The sequence below is a fragment of the Pieris rapae genome, chromosome 13, assembly GCF_905147795.1.
Source record: "Pieris rapae chromosome 13, ilPieRapa1.1, whole genome shotgun sequence".
In the NCBI taxonomy this organism is placed as follows: Eukaryota; Metazoa; Arthropoda; class Insecta; order Lepidoptera; family Pieridae; genus Pieris; species Pieris rapae.
This window is the reverse complement of record NC_059521.1, coordinates 5,549,179-5,564,417: the sequence shown is the minus strand read 5'-3', so window position 1 is coordinate 5,564,417 and position 15,239 is coordinate 5,549,179. Positions and strand designations below refer to the sequence as shown.

Below are 15,239 nucleotides of genomic sequence, written 5' to 3'. Positions count from 1 at the left end.
TGCGCTGTAGAAATATTTTTAACATATATCTAAAAACATATAAATACATCTTTGGTGCAAAATCAGTCTAATTAGATTATTTTTACTAAAGTAGAAAGAAACAGGTAAGTTTAGTTTAAACGACAGACAGATTTCATTTTTGGGGACCTTAATTTACATATTAAAGAAAATATTATAGGACAATAGTTTGTGGTTCCAATCTTGATATTTTTTTATTAGGGATGAAAACTAGCATACAGAACGTCCAAAAATAGCAGTCTTCGCAGCCCGTGGATACTTAATTTAATGGGTGCGATGCCGGCCTTTGATTGAGTAAATATATATATTTAAAATAAAAATAATAAAAAAAAAATACGTTTATTTTGGAACATAGGATCATAATGGTATAACTAAAATATATCTATACTATTTTTTTTTTATTGGAGATCGTATCACCCAGTGATGACCCCGACTAGGAGTGGATTCCACAGCTCACTAGTTCTCAAATGAAAATGCCTTCTGAAGCGTACTTTTGGAAGTCATCGAGCTGATGCGGATGAAATTTCGAGTTACAATGGCTTGTACGGTGTTAAAACGAGGCAGAAGGAATGAAGCCAAGCCATATACCTAACTCAAAAATAAGCAAGATATTAATAATCTAAATGCCTACAAAAACAAATCCTGAAGAAATGTTTCTCTTTTTCAGTAAATTCATTTCTGTGTACAATCACAATGCAGTGCTTAAATTCGTGATTAATTCAAGACAAATAAGTAACGAAAATCAAAACAAAACAACTAGTTTAATGCAATATGTATTAAGTTTAATTACAAGAAACTTCGCGTTCATATCGGTTTATAGTATTATTTCTAAATATCAATTAGAAATAAAAACGTAAGTAATAGCCTTATTTTTAAAAGTAGGGTAAGTTCCCAATGTTTCATGTTACACAAATATAAACAGACTGCCAACACTCCCTAATATTTACACAGCCTAATTACTGTATTCATTATTAAATATTCGTTAAGTACTAAATACAATAAAAGCTCAATTCCTTGTTAGGTCACGGTTCTATTCCGAAGCAAAAAAGATTTCAAAAGGAATTAACGGAAAACTTCTTAATTAAGAAATCAGTTAACTCGTGTTCCTAGTAAATACATGTATTTTAATTTGGTGTTGTTCTTCAATTAAACTTTTCTTTTTCATCGGTATTACCTTTAATTATATTAGCTATATAGCTTTATTCCTGAAAAACACTGTTCTGAACTGTTTTAACTTAATTTTCAATTGTCTCTTTTCGTCTCAGCGTCAACCCAATTAGGCAGACTGAGACAAGTCAAGTCAAGACAAGACAAGACAACAAGTTTAGTTAAAAGACTGCGATTGAATTGATTTTTAAATAATAAAATTGATATTTATAAGTAATAAATATATTGTTACTTATATTTACAATATTAACTATCACTTCCGCTTGTATTTATGTCGCGGCCAACTAGCTTAATTAGCCGTCCAATTATAAGCCTAGTCGTTTAACTAAAAGCCGGCCTGAAAGTTATTCAGCCAGTTGATTAAACAGCAATGACTTAGACGATGACGTTTGTTTATTAGCCCAGCCTGCTGACTGTTAATTTTACTTCCACTTTCTGCCACCCTCAAACTCAAAACGAAACTCTTAAAATTGTCAATATGAAGTCGGCAAATCACAACCTGGATGGTGTTTTCAACAGTTTCATGAAAAACAACAAGTACAATGGAAGAGTGTAGTGATAATAATAATGTGAATTTGACTCAAGCAATTTAATTTTAATCAAATATTTGGTATTTCATATGTTATTTCTGCCAAATAATGACTATCGTACGAATGGTATTAGCCAGCCAGTTTGTTAAATGTTGTAAAAAACGCATTGGCTGAATCTCTTTCAGGCCGTTAGTTAAACGGCTAGGCTGTTAATTGACGGCGGATATTTAAGCTAGTGGGCTGCAAGATATACATCGGCTGTTAAATGATTTAGGACTAAGATGATTCATTCAACCGACTTCAAAAACCTCCAAAGAGGAGTTAAATATATATTTCAATATATCCGGAGAAAAATGCGAATAATTAAATATTGACTTATTCATTCCCTTACATATTGAAACAAATGTTAGGTGATAGTTCAGGATTATGGGAAGCCCTACACCGATGCTAAGAAATCCGATACAAAGTCAAGGGCGTAGCAAATGGAGTGTTAATAGTATGGCGCCATTCAACCCGAACTGTATTATACATATGTTTCTTTCAATGTTTATTTATTATCTGGCCTTTATTATGTAATACTCACAAAAATTCAACTTATATAAAGAATGGGACATGGAACAGACATATTTCTGTGGTGCGACAATATTTAAATATTAATATTTTTTACCAAATTTTCTGGTATTTTTGAACTAATTGGAATTTTTCCACAAAAATTTAATCTACTTTAAACTAACCCAGTTTAAAACATTACGAAATTGCCAGGCCCTAGATTTTTTAAAACTATTTAGGCTTTAATAAGGCTTTCTATTAAAGCCCAGTTCATTACGTTTTTCATTTATTTTTGAGTCTCATTAGCATTCAAACATCTGCAGCAAATGTAATTCATTAAATCCTTAATTAGTAAAACATAAATCAATATTAAATAGAATAAACAGTAAGGTCCTTGTTATTTGACGTTTTTTATTATTTCCTTAATTCGGTTTGGTTTCGTTTATACATCAGAGCTAAGTAACAATATTACAAGAAGATGAGCGATAACCTTATAATAATAATAATAGCCTTTATTCAGATACAAATTTTCATTTTAATCTAATTCTGGTGCATTTGTGTGCCCTTTTTTGGCAAAGGCCTCCTCCAAATCCCGCCATTCCTCTCTACACTGTGCCACTCTCTGCCATGTACCACCTGCCGTTTCTTTAATGTGGTCAATCCACCTTCTCAGTTGTCTCCCTCTTTTGCGTTTGCTGTACCTTGGGCACCAGTTAAGCAGTTTTTTGCTCCACTTTTCTGTACCTCTTGCGATGTGTCCCACCCATTTCCACTTTAGCTTCTTGATCGTTATTGTAACATCTGTTACCTTAGTTATTTTCCTTAATACTGTATTCTTTATTTTGTCTCTTCTTGTTTTCCCTATCATACATCGTTCCATCGCTCTTTGACTAAGAGCGATAACCTTAATTATATGCAAATACGGTATTAATTAAAAAAATACATGGACAGGCTTAGTATAATAAAAATGCACCATTCCTCGCTAACAAGAGATTGTTTTAAATATGTATTTGTTCGAATAAGGTCCTTTTAGATCGACGTGCAAAAAGAAATTAAAATTTTTGTTACTATGTATGCTATGGATGAGAATAGACATATGTATGTCTATGCTCATCCATAGCCAGTCTATGAACCAGCATCGCTACTCTATGGGCAAGCTTCCGAGACGTATTGTGACCTCCGGTTCCAAAATCTAGAACATATTTGACGTTCACGTCAGCACGCTATACTCGTTTCTGAATCTCCCTTAAGCCTTAAACTTCGAATAGGTACAACTTCAACTTCACAACTTCAATATAATATTTCAATCACAGCACTAATGGCGCAAATTAAGGATCAGAATTGCTTATGAATTAGGTACTCAGAGAACCGGCGCAGTTTTGATAATTGAGGCAAAAGATACAGCAAAATGAAACACACCGAATTTATAGGTTCATATTGTGAATAGTTATACATAATAGCTGAAATTCGATAGGCACACATTTTTCTAATTTCTTAATAGCGTTCATATTAAAGTCATTTGCTTCCATAACATTGGCAATACGCCAAAATCTAGGATGTAGGGCTTTGGTACTGTTTGGAAATTCAGGTCGTCATTTGTCAAGCATCCATTGTTCTTTAGTAAGACGAAGGGTGACTGTAATGATGTCATTACATTCAAAACAGGACCCTTAAAGCACTGGTATTTAAATATTAAAATCATTTTTTATTGAAATGTTTTGTAAATATTTTTTTAAATATTAAGAACTATTAATACATCAACAAATAATCAATCGTTATTTTAATATATAATATAAAATGGAAGCTAAAATAAATGTGAATTTGTATTGCATTTTTTATCAATTCTCTCTAGATATTACATAATTTAACTTTACTAGTCTAAATTAAAAAAAAGGGAGAATTGAAAACTATCCTTTTATATATTACTTTACAAAAAAACATATTTAAGATATGTGTCCAATAAATAACATTACAGTCTCTTTTAAAAGGAAAATACTCTGTGTTGAGTACTGTTTATCTATTATTTTTCCACTAGTATACCAATAACATATTTACGTACAAAAATTCAGTAGCTATTTGAGGCTTATAGTATGAATAAGAGGGTGATTAAGTCTAGAGCAAAACTAACTCCCATCAATCCTATGTGACATATTATCCTCGTACATCTTAGCCATAATATGGAAATAGTATACGTTCCCTAGCTTTAGGTTTTCATACCCAAACATTTGGTAACGTGAATGTGCGAATGAAGTATGCCAGGAGTATACTCTATAGTCTACTGCATTGGGAAACTGGGGTGAATAAATAAATTCAAGACGAACGAGGAGTGCGTTTCACTTGAGTAAGATATCACCGCTTCGTGTAAATCTATCTATGTATATACTTTTTCTACTATTTATTACTTAAAATATTTACTAACGTTAAAAGATCAATTTAATTGTAATATAACTTAAAAATAAAAAAATTGAGAAACAAAAAAATATTAATTAAAAAATATACAAAAAAAAATATATAATAATAGTTAGCGAAACGATGCGAATTTAGAAATAATAACTTGTCGAGAGTAACGGGACAGTGTGAACTAAATTAAGTAAATACAACGGCACTAGCGTAAAACAATGAGGACAGTTAAAATTCTATTTGAAAAGAAAATTTCGAATTATACGAAAACTTACTAAACATTCTGCTTAAACCTTTCACAGCAGAACGTTATTATAATAACTTAATGTGTTTTTAATGTAGCTGCATTTAAAATTCATTAACAGACCCAATTCATACTGTTTTGTCGATTTGAAAATATCTCGTGTTCTGTATTTTTCAATTTAGTTTTGACATCTGTACTGTAATCTATCATTTGTTAATAATTACATAGTTTTTATAGTCAAACAAAATAGTTAATGATATTAAATAGGAGTTAGGAGCCTAGACTCTCAATCACACCTACGCAAAATCTGTGGATTTTTTATATAATTTGCCTTATAATTGCAGCATGCTCGTAGTTATCAACTCTATGTACCCAATTGAGAGCAGACGGAGTATCTGAGTGAATTTCCACAACGGAAACTAATGTCGCCGGCACAGATTCCATTAGGGTAGCTACATTAATTCAATTGTTTTGCTTTTTCTGCTGGTTGGTAGAACGATAATGTTTAGACGAATTGAAATGTTAAGGATGAACGAATATAATTAGAAATAAATAATAATCTACGTTAGTTGTTAGTACGTAGTGCTAGTATGAAAATTAAATGTATAACACCGATACATAATATTACTAAAAACATTAATATTAATTAATGAGGTCAAAGGCGGTCATCTCGCCTGAAAACTTTCTTTCAGGCAACATTTTTACTAAAAAACAACAAAGAGTATGAAAAAGCAAATAATATCCTAAGAAATATTAATAACATAATTTATTTGTATACTAAGCACCTAAACATGTATAGCAGGATAAGCGTAAATATGTACCTACTTATAAAAATGTTAAAAAAATACTATTCATGTATGCTAAAGCTTAAAACTTACCATAAATATACGTAAATCGTTCAAATAAAAATGTAATATAATCTCAATACTATAAAAGGTATTCTATATTCAGATCAGTGAAATGGAATCACATCGTCAATAAAAATGAACTTTGTCTTACATATCTGTAGTTTATATATTGTGCAAATTAAAATATACATTTAGGCACACATAAATAGCTAATCAATACTTATATAAGTCAAAATAGTGTCCTTGACCAAGCTTTGCGCTTTGCGGTAACTTACCTGACTAGGCGTCGCCGTTTCAGTCGTCATGTCTGTTCCTACTTGCTTTTCGCTGACATGTACACAAAGCTAGGCTCAGCTACAGACTAGACCCGACCCGGACGTATCGATCTAAGTCTCACCGAATCAAAATGTCCTCACCATTATAAAAATCCGTAAAAATTAATATCGCGACGCCATTCAAAACTACTACAATAACACTAAGCAACAATTAAAGCTGAAGCATTATAGACAGCATTTTATAATTTATTTTAACAAGAACACGAGCTAGTTGTTGCGTTTCAGACGTAACCGCGGGGGTGTAAAAGAATTTTGCCGGTGGACAAGTGATTTGGGTGGGGTGGAAATAGCGCGCCTGCGCGATGTAGCAGTGTGTGCGTGATTTGCGTGTGTACAGACCGAAGCACTTTGGCCTCCCCCTCTGAATTTTCCCCTCAGACGAGAACGGCGTTTGATAGGGATGAAAGGTCAGGCTAAAGTGGTTTTATTCACAAATACAATCGATAATGCAGACAGCTCAGGAAATATCAGACATGTTGTCGGGAAGACAAAGCGTTTGCAAAATGTCAAATGTACGACGAATTTAACTGTTCTGCCTTCAATTTATAATGCGATGATCCTATTATATTTTTAACTCTATTTAGCTCTGAAATAAGAAAAGACGCTCGCAATAAATACACATTAAAATATATTAGCTTTTCAATTTAATTAATGATGTATTTTCAAGTAACCCTTATGTATACATATAAATAATTATTATTATTATATAATTTTTATGCCAACAAAAAACCTAACTCTACGAGAGATTTAAGTTACCCTGAGATCAAACCTAAACCCATTTTGTATGGTACAAAAGAAACGAATAAAACGATACAACAAACGTATACAATTCGTAGGGGCTTAGAAAGTTATACTATATTCAAATTCAATTATTAACATTTACAGAAAAAAATCTTAGTAATGACTCCCTTAGAATAATAAAACCGACGATTTTGACAATCTCGCCGAAGCAAAACAAAGCAAAGCCAAATATAGACAACCTTGGCTCATACAAGGAGGATTATGTCTATAGGTGTAATAACTATTTATAAGAGATTACTGGCTCAAGCCTAAATTATCACAGATAATCTTGTGAATTAAAAGATTATAAATATCGTTACGATATTTTTAATATAATATTAATAGTAACAACATAATAGTGTTTCTAAATATTTTAAAGCATTAGGTGGTTACGATGCCATAGACCAGAGTTCCCCAAACTTTTTTGTGTCGTAGACCCCTTGCCATGTTTTTCCGTGTTGGGCAGACCCCCTTCTTACCTGATATTGATTTCCTGTAAATTTCTAACTGTAGTGAAAACCTAAAGTAAAAACACATGTTAATTTATACATTTATTAATTGAATTTAATTTTTTTTGTTTTTACAAGTTCAAAATGTATTGCAACCACAAAGCGAATACCAACATTCTACAACTGACACAATTTTATAAACATATATAATATTTTTTTTACTTCATAGATACTTTTATAAATTATGTATATGCTTTGATATTATAAGATAGTATGATGTAAGTAAACAGGTATGTCGGCGCTAGGGGCCTGAAATTAACAAATCCAGATCCATTAAAGCTGTCATTAAATTATTGAAGATAATGACGTCAGTAATACTGGTGTCATAGATTAGTTTGTTGGCATCTGCCATTTAATTTCGACATTAGAGTCTACACTTTAAAGGCTTCTGCTTGGTTCGACCGCTCAATCGAACTGAGGGCCGCACCAATCAGTTCCTATATTTATAACAACCAGAATTTGTAATAAACAAGCTTCGTAACATTTCGGGTACTCGTTCCACGACCGAACCTGAATAGACCACAGAGTCAAACAGAGTCATAAGAACGAGTGTCAAAGATTACTTTAATATTTATTGTTATTAAGTCTCTAATATTTAAAATTATGATAAATAACTTTCCATAATAATAATTATGACTATGGAGTCATAATTATTGATAGTGATTAATTATAAGATCTAGCAAAATAGACAAGTTAAATGAACTAGTCATATTAACGGTTATAAACAGATTTGACTTCGATGTCATTAAATGATAACGACAGTGGCAGCTGACACTAACACGCCATTGCTGTAACATAAATAATAAAGACTATAAAATTACTACAGACTATCATAAAATATGAATCCCAAACATTATTAATATTTTTCGTAACAATATATAAATTTGCGCCGATACGGCCATACTGACTCCAGCGCGTCCCTTGCGCTGTTTTAGATTGCAACAACTTTAAACAAGGCATCACTCATGACGAGATCTAGCCAACACGTAACGCATCACCCATCCTGGGTTCAGCCAACAAGACCAGGATCAAGGATACGCATGGTGGCCAGCCAGCGTTTTAGGAAGGATATTGGATAGGAAAACACAAGGCATCACTCATTACGAGATCTAGCCCACACACAAGGCATCACTCATTACGAGATCTAGCCCACACACAAGGCATCACTCATTACGAGATCTAGCCCACACACAAGGCATCACTCATTACAAGATCTAGCCCACACAAGGCATCACCCATCCTGGGTTCAGCCAACAAGACCAGGATCAAGGATACGCATGGTGGCCAGCCAGCGTTTTAGGAAGGATATTGGATAGGTAAAACACAATTTTTTTTCATAAACATGTCAATGCATATACATAGAATAATTATTACCTTTAATTAGATTAGTTATTCAGTAATTCAATGCAATTACCTAGATCCAATAACGTCAGTAGAAAAGGTTGAGGCCTCCTCACATAAAACTCTCCGACAAATCTGCCGCCGATACGGTCAATTCGACTGAAGTATAAACTCATGGCGTTCGAAAAATTGCTCCAATGGGTTACTCAACCAACCACGACATGTAAACCGCCTCGGCCTGCTGACATCTAGACTAAGAATTATAAAGCAGTTCTTCTCAAAAGCAGTCTAATGACAGAATATACCGATACCCGTTCTCTTTAAAAAAATAAATATTAAAAATTAAAACCCACAGTAAAATGGTATCACAAAAATACATGATATTTTTTTTGTCATCACACTATTATCACATTAGTTATTCACATCAAATTACATTCATGCACCTGATGTTCGTCAAAAATATTAGGTTTAATTTTACAATTACTTTTACAGATACATTTACAACTTAAATTCAAATCTTAATTACTCATATCTGTAACGTATGGAATGTTTCGCTTATGATGGTTGATATAAAATGCACACTTAGTTTTTAGTAATGGGCCAAACCCAACAAAATAGAATAACAACGAAAAGTGGGTAGAACGAATACGCAACGTACGGTAGACAAAAATCACTGCATTTTGATGTGTAGAATGTAACTGAGCTGAAGAGAAAGCGTTTTGGATTGAGTATTCATACAAAGTTGATATTTGTCATGACAACTATGAATAAAATTAAAATAAAATACGTTTATTTTGGAACATAAGATCGTCAAGGTATCACTTTTTCCACGTCATTAAATTCGAACTTGTAGGCATCCCTACTCATTGGCAAAGAAGACAGGGTGTAGGCAGAGAGAAAAAGCCGACGTAAAAAATTCTTTAGACTTTAAAAGAGTATTAAAATAAAAAAAGTCATCAAACAATATTACAACGCTCATAGCAAATTAATCAGAAGTAGCCTGCCCAGCACTAGTCCTAGGCCCTTTCATCAACTAGACAATCGCTGACTTTATAGTAAGCCTTTTTACACAGCTCCTCTTTTTAATACATTTCCCAAATTTATTAAAAGACAGAGATACAAGAGCATCTGGGATTTTATATTAAAGAAGAGAATCCCTTTTCCCAAAAAGAATTAGTAACTAAACCACTCAAATCAAATTTAATTTTTTTTTGTGAACACTTAACGTCTCCAAATATTTGAATGATCAAATTTATATTTACAACTTTGGATTTTACTTTGCCATATGTGCAAAATATTAGAGAATGTTTATAATGACCGATATAAAATTCTCTTTTCACTTTCAGCGATGACGAAAAGTAAAAATACATAAATTTACCGAAAGACATACGTAAATATTAAACACAAAAGCTGTTTTTTTTTAATAGTGTCATCTGATTAGGGAATTCCGTGAAAGCCAGATGCTATATCTAAGCATCTGTAATATCGGGCTCTGCCTAATCTCTAAATTTGGTCTGCTAATATCTCTAACCGCACTTGAATTCAACACGCAAAGATCAACGCAAAGTTGGTCCGTCCCGTTCTTTTTCTCGATTCATAAAATTCATATCTTATTATGACTTTCTCGAATTAATTGACAATTTTAATAGTTTTAAAAAGTCTTATACCTTTCTTTGAACAATTAATTACATATTTTGTTGTAGTAAGTTTAATAAATGAACAATACTTAATAGTTTAATTTAGCGAGTTACATTCGTCATTTTGACGGTAGTAGCAATTTTACTCTAGATGACCCACACAACGGCAAAAATCTCATTTAATAAACTGTGCCATGAAAACCGGTATTATTGTTACTGAATTATGACGAAATAACGTTATGCTTAGACGGATTTCTCACTTTGCAGTCCCGGTAACGCGACAACGACAAACGACCCGGTTTAAGAAAGTGAAACGAACGAATTGATCTTTTGAAGATACTATAACACGGGATCTTTGTAATATCATTATATTTACTCTACTTTCGATTTTACGCCTACGAAATATTATAAGAACTGATAAGAATTTATTTAGTGAATCGGAGGTAATTCTCAGTTACTCAGATCGAAAAAACTCAGCATAAATACCTGTGATCACCGCAACCATTACCTCGGCGTCGGTAGCATATGGTCGAATCCTCTTAAAAAGCGTCCGTTGTAGCATACTCTGCGTAACGGCTCGCTTGGTCCAAAGTGTAGTTGCGCTATTTCGGCACGTCAATCGCGTACCGAAACTCTACACGTCACTAACGTATGGATCAGCTCTCCCGAAGTCTCTTGGAGATGTGTGATCCCGCCGCTGCTGTCGGCGCGAAGCGCCTGTAAATAACGAATCCAGATTAATTAAAACTGTCATTAAATTATTGAAGATAATGACGTCAGTAATACTGGTGTCATAGATTAGTTTGTTGGCATCTGCCATTTAATTTCGACATTAGAGTCTACACTTTAAAGGCTTTTGCTTGGTTCGACCGCTCAATCGAACTGAGGGCCGCACCAATCAGTTCCTGTATTTATAACAACCAGAATTTGTAATAAACAAGCTTCGTAACATTTCGGGTACTCGTTCCACGACCGAACCTGAATAGACCACAGAGTCAAACAGAGTCATAAGAACGAGTGTCAAAGATTACTTTAATATTTATTGTTATTAAGTCTCTAATATTTAAAATTATGATAAATAACTTTCCATAATAATAATTATGACTATGGAGTCATAATTATTATCGATCATTGAATAGTGATTAATTATAAGATCTAGCAACATTGACAAGTTAAATAAACTAGTCATATTAACGGTTATAAACAGATTTGACTTCGATGTCATTAAATGATAATGACAGTGGCAGCTGACACCAACACGCCATTGCTGTAACATAAATAATAAAGACTATAAAATTACTACAGACTATCATAAAATATGAATCCCAAACATTATTAATATTTTTCGTAACAATATATAAATTTGCGCCGATAGGTACTATCAGTGTATGTGTTGAGATCCACTATCGTGGACCTCGATTTTCATTTCATGGAGCCCCAAATTTTTTTTCGCTGACGTAGACCCCTTGCAGGTTGTCATAGGGGTCGATATAGACCACTTTGGGAATCACTGCCATGTACTATAGAGACAACTACAGATTTACTAAAATCATCAAAAACGTTAAAGGTGAAAATTATCAATTCAAATTTACATCCTTTGGATGATTTTGGTGATTTATTAGATTATTCGATAAATCTGCTATAAAAGTATGTCTAATACGATGCTTAGTACAATTTATTTTTTTGTTTAATATTTTATGCCTTATCAACCGATGTGTGAAACAAATGAATACCTTTTTCTTAGTACTAAAGTTCGCTTGAAAAGGAATCACTAGGTACTGGACAGGAGGTCAGTGAACCTAAAACGCACGTAACACTGAATAAAAGATACTTTTTAAGTGCCTCTCGAGTCGCGTCGCCGTACCATACACACACATACAGCTACCAACGTGCCTAATCACACATCAACACTAATATTCTAAAGTTTTTCTGTACGTCTCTTTAAATACTTGAAAATAACTGTTTATCATGAGAACGTGAAAAAATTGCATGAAAACCATTATTCTTTATACAAATATTTTATGCGCGCAATTGATACCTTACCAAACGTATGTTGATTTAACCGTTGCTCCTGTTATTGTATGTTGTTATGATCGTAGACCCTGGTTATGCATCAATGGAGTTTTCTTGTTGACTTTATATATGACGAGGTATATAGAACAATTATTAGTGAAAATGATACAAAACAATTACGGGTGAGATATTTACAGACTTACTAGCTGACCTGGCAAACGTCGCTTTGCCATGTATATCATTTATAATAAAAATAGGGGTTGATCATAGAGGGCTGAAAATTTAGGGGTGTATGTATTTTTTAATGCTGTTGATAAAAAAATAAAAATTTATCTAAAAATTAAAAAAGCTTTTAGGGGTGGACTACCCTTAACATTTAGGGGGATGAAAAATAGATTTTGTCCAATTCTCAGACATTCCCAATATGCATACAAAATTTCATGAGAATCGGTCAAGCCGTTTCGGAGGAGTTTAACCACAAACACCGCGACACGAGAATTTTATATTTAAGATACTATACTGGAGTATAATTATTTCATGATATTGGATGTATTAGTACGAAAAACATCAAGTATCAATAAAGCTACGAAAATCAGTAGCAATCACGGACAGCTTAACGCTTCAATATACCTATTGAAATCCTAAACCTTTTATTCAGTCCAAAGTGAAGGTTTTCATTCAAAAATAATTGGATCTCTGTATAGATAATTGTTTAATCGAGGCCACTTTAAGTATCTTATTAGTATTCTTCAAAGGCACTAATTATAGACAAATAATAATTTTTCAATTAGTCCGAAAGAGAATTAAATGTTTAGTTTAGAAAAGCTACACCTACTTGTGGAAAGAAGGTTCAGGATCGTTGAATCCTCAAACCATTTGAGGAGTTTCCGTGGTCACATATAAAAATTACACGACTGATAATAATTCTACGATTTCGTGTCTTTAGTTCCTACAATACATCAACGAGTAAAGGCATGTTTTGGCACCTAATAGTGTTCTCGGCGTTCAGCCTTCAGCGCCTAGCAATTATTGTTTCGCCGAATTACAAAACTAACATGATAAAAGACCGTGCGTGGAACAGACATTGTTTTAATTTTATGATAATAGAGTAAGTAGTCTATAATAATAAAAATAACAAAATTCATTTTCCGCTTCACAATATTTTTTTTTATTTTACGGGTTTACATGTTGCAAGTATATTCGTAGACCATATATGTGAGAGGCTGCTGCCTATAATAGGAATATAACAGTTCTTTAGGATCAGGTAAGAAAATATACAAAGAGATAAGTAAGTAAATAAGTAAACAAAACAAAAGCATGAGTGGTTGTGGGTGTGTGAATTTTGTTTATAAAATTTCTAATTTATTAAAACACACAACAGGGCTACAATTTATTTTGCAGAGAAAATAGTTTATTTGCACTACTAGTTTCCTTTTGCTAATTAAATATACAGAGTTAACCTCTTTTACGATAAGTAGAATATTAGTCAAATAGTACGACGTGACTGACCTAAAGACCTCTGTTAAGGGGCTTCCTGTGCCTGACAAACGTCTACCTGTAATTTATAATTTGTTATTTATTTATAACACATGTAAGATGAAACTCTCATATAACAAATTCGTAAATTATAGGTACAAACAAATTAATAGCGAAATAACTTAGGTAATGTTTAAATCAGTGTTATCATAGCGCAGCCCAATTGGGTCGTAGATTCAACCCTAGGTTGTACACCTATTCATATTTCTATGCACTTAAATACAGTTGAAACTCCTTGGTGCACCAAAGAAATTAGTATTACTTCAGTTTTGACTTGTATCGACATGGAACATTCTATCAACATTTCAATTTTGTATGATTACTTTTACGAACGAAAACTGTATATAAGCGCCCTCTGTACGTAAAAAGATTTAAACAGTGGTTAGCAGTATTACGGCTACCTGACAATAGATGGCGTCATGTACTTAGTGCGCGAAATTTAAATTTTGCTCTTTAAACACAGCTAAACTATGAACCGTATTACCTGTAGCTGTTCTAGCCACAAAAGGACAATACACAACACTAAATTATTTTTTTATATATGTATTCTAGATGTTACCTATATAAAAACATGGTGACATATTGTCAGAAAGCAAAACTTCATAACAACAAAACTGAAACATGACCTAGTAGATAAAGATTGTGGAAATGTAAAAATATTAGCACGATGGTAGCTTTTAAAGCAAATAAAACATAATCTACACAAAATATGCTTTTACGACCACTACTTCAAATAAACACACGCCCTCGTCAGCTATATTCATTTTTTAATCAAGTGCGAAATGTTAGACCAACAATTAAAATAGGTAAAGACAAATTTCAGTTATTATTGGACGTACATCAATTCGAAAAGGATGAAATACGAGTCAAAGCCCGCCCAGAGTACGTTATTATTGAAGGAAAACAAGAAAGAAAGACTAAAGATGGATACGTAATACGAAAATTCATCAAAAAATATCGTCTACCCGATGGCTGTAATCCTCTACGTATAAGATCCGAATTGTCTTCAGATGGTTGCCTTATTATAACAGCGCCAAGAGAAACATGTGGATTTTCATATCCTTGTGAAACGGTAGTGCCCATCAGAGAGTTTAACTCAAAAACCAAACCATGCGATACATTTCTGAACGATATTGCTATTGATAAACCCAAATCACAACCAAATAATGCTAACGAACCGCCGAAAACCTAAATAAAATTAAGAACTTTGTTTCTTTCAATCCCTAAAAATTCTAAAGTTACAGTCGGATAAAGGTGTAAAGGTGACCAAATAATTAAAGTATGTGTATATTCTATTTTTACACTGTTTAATTGGTTCAGGTATTTTTGTAC

At 32.8% G+C, this 15,239-nt stretch overlaps 1 protein-coding gene across 6 annotated transcripts in view; it reads right to left on the bottom strand.

Annotated features, from left to right (window-relative positions):
• The window catches only part of LOC110998977 (ankyrin-3-like), a 58,433-nt gene extending 52,110 nt beyond the window's left edge, over positions 1-6,323 (bottom strand). For all 6 annotated transcript variants that reach the window (XM_045630845.1, XM_045630846.1, XM_045630849.1 and 3 more), the window contains exon 1: positions 6,032-6,323. In XM_045630845.1, the coding sequence (XP_045486801.1) occupies positions 6,032-6,061 (30 nt within the window). In that variant the 5' untranslated portion in view covers positions 6,062-6,323. The remainder of the gene's footprint in view (positions 1-6,031) is intronic.
• Positions 6,324-15,239: the final 8,916 nt, after the last annotated feature.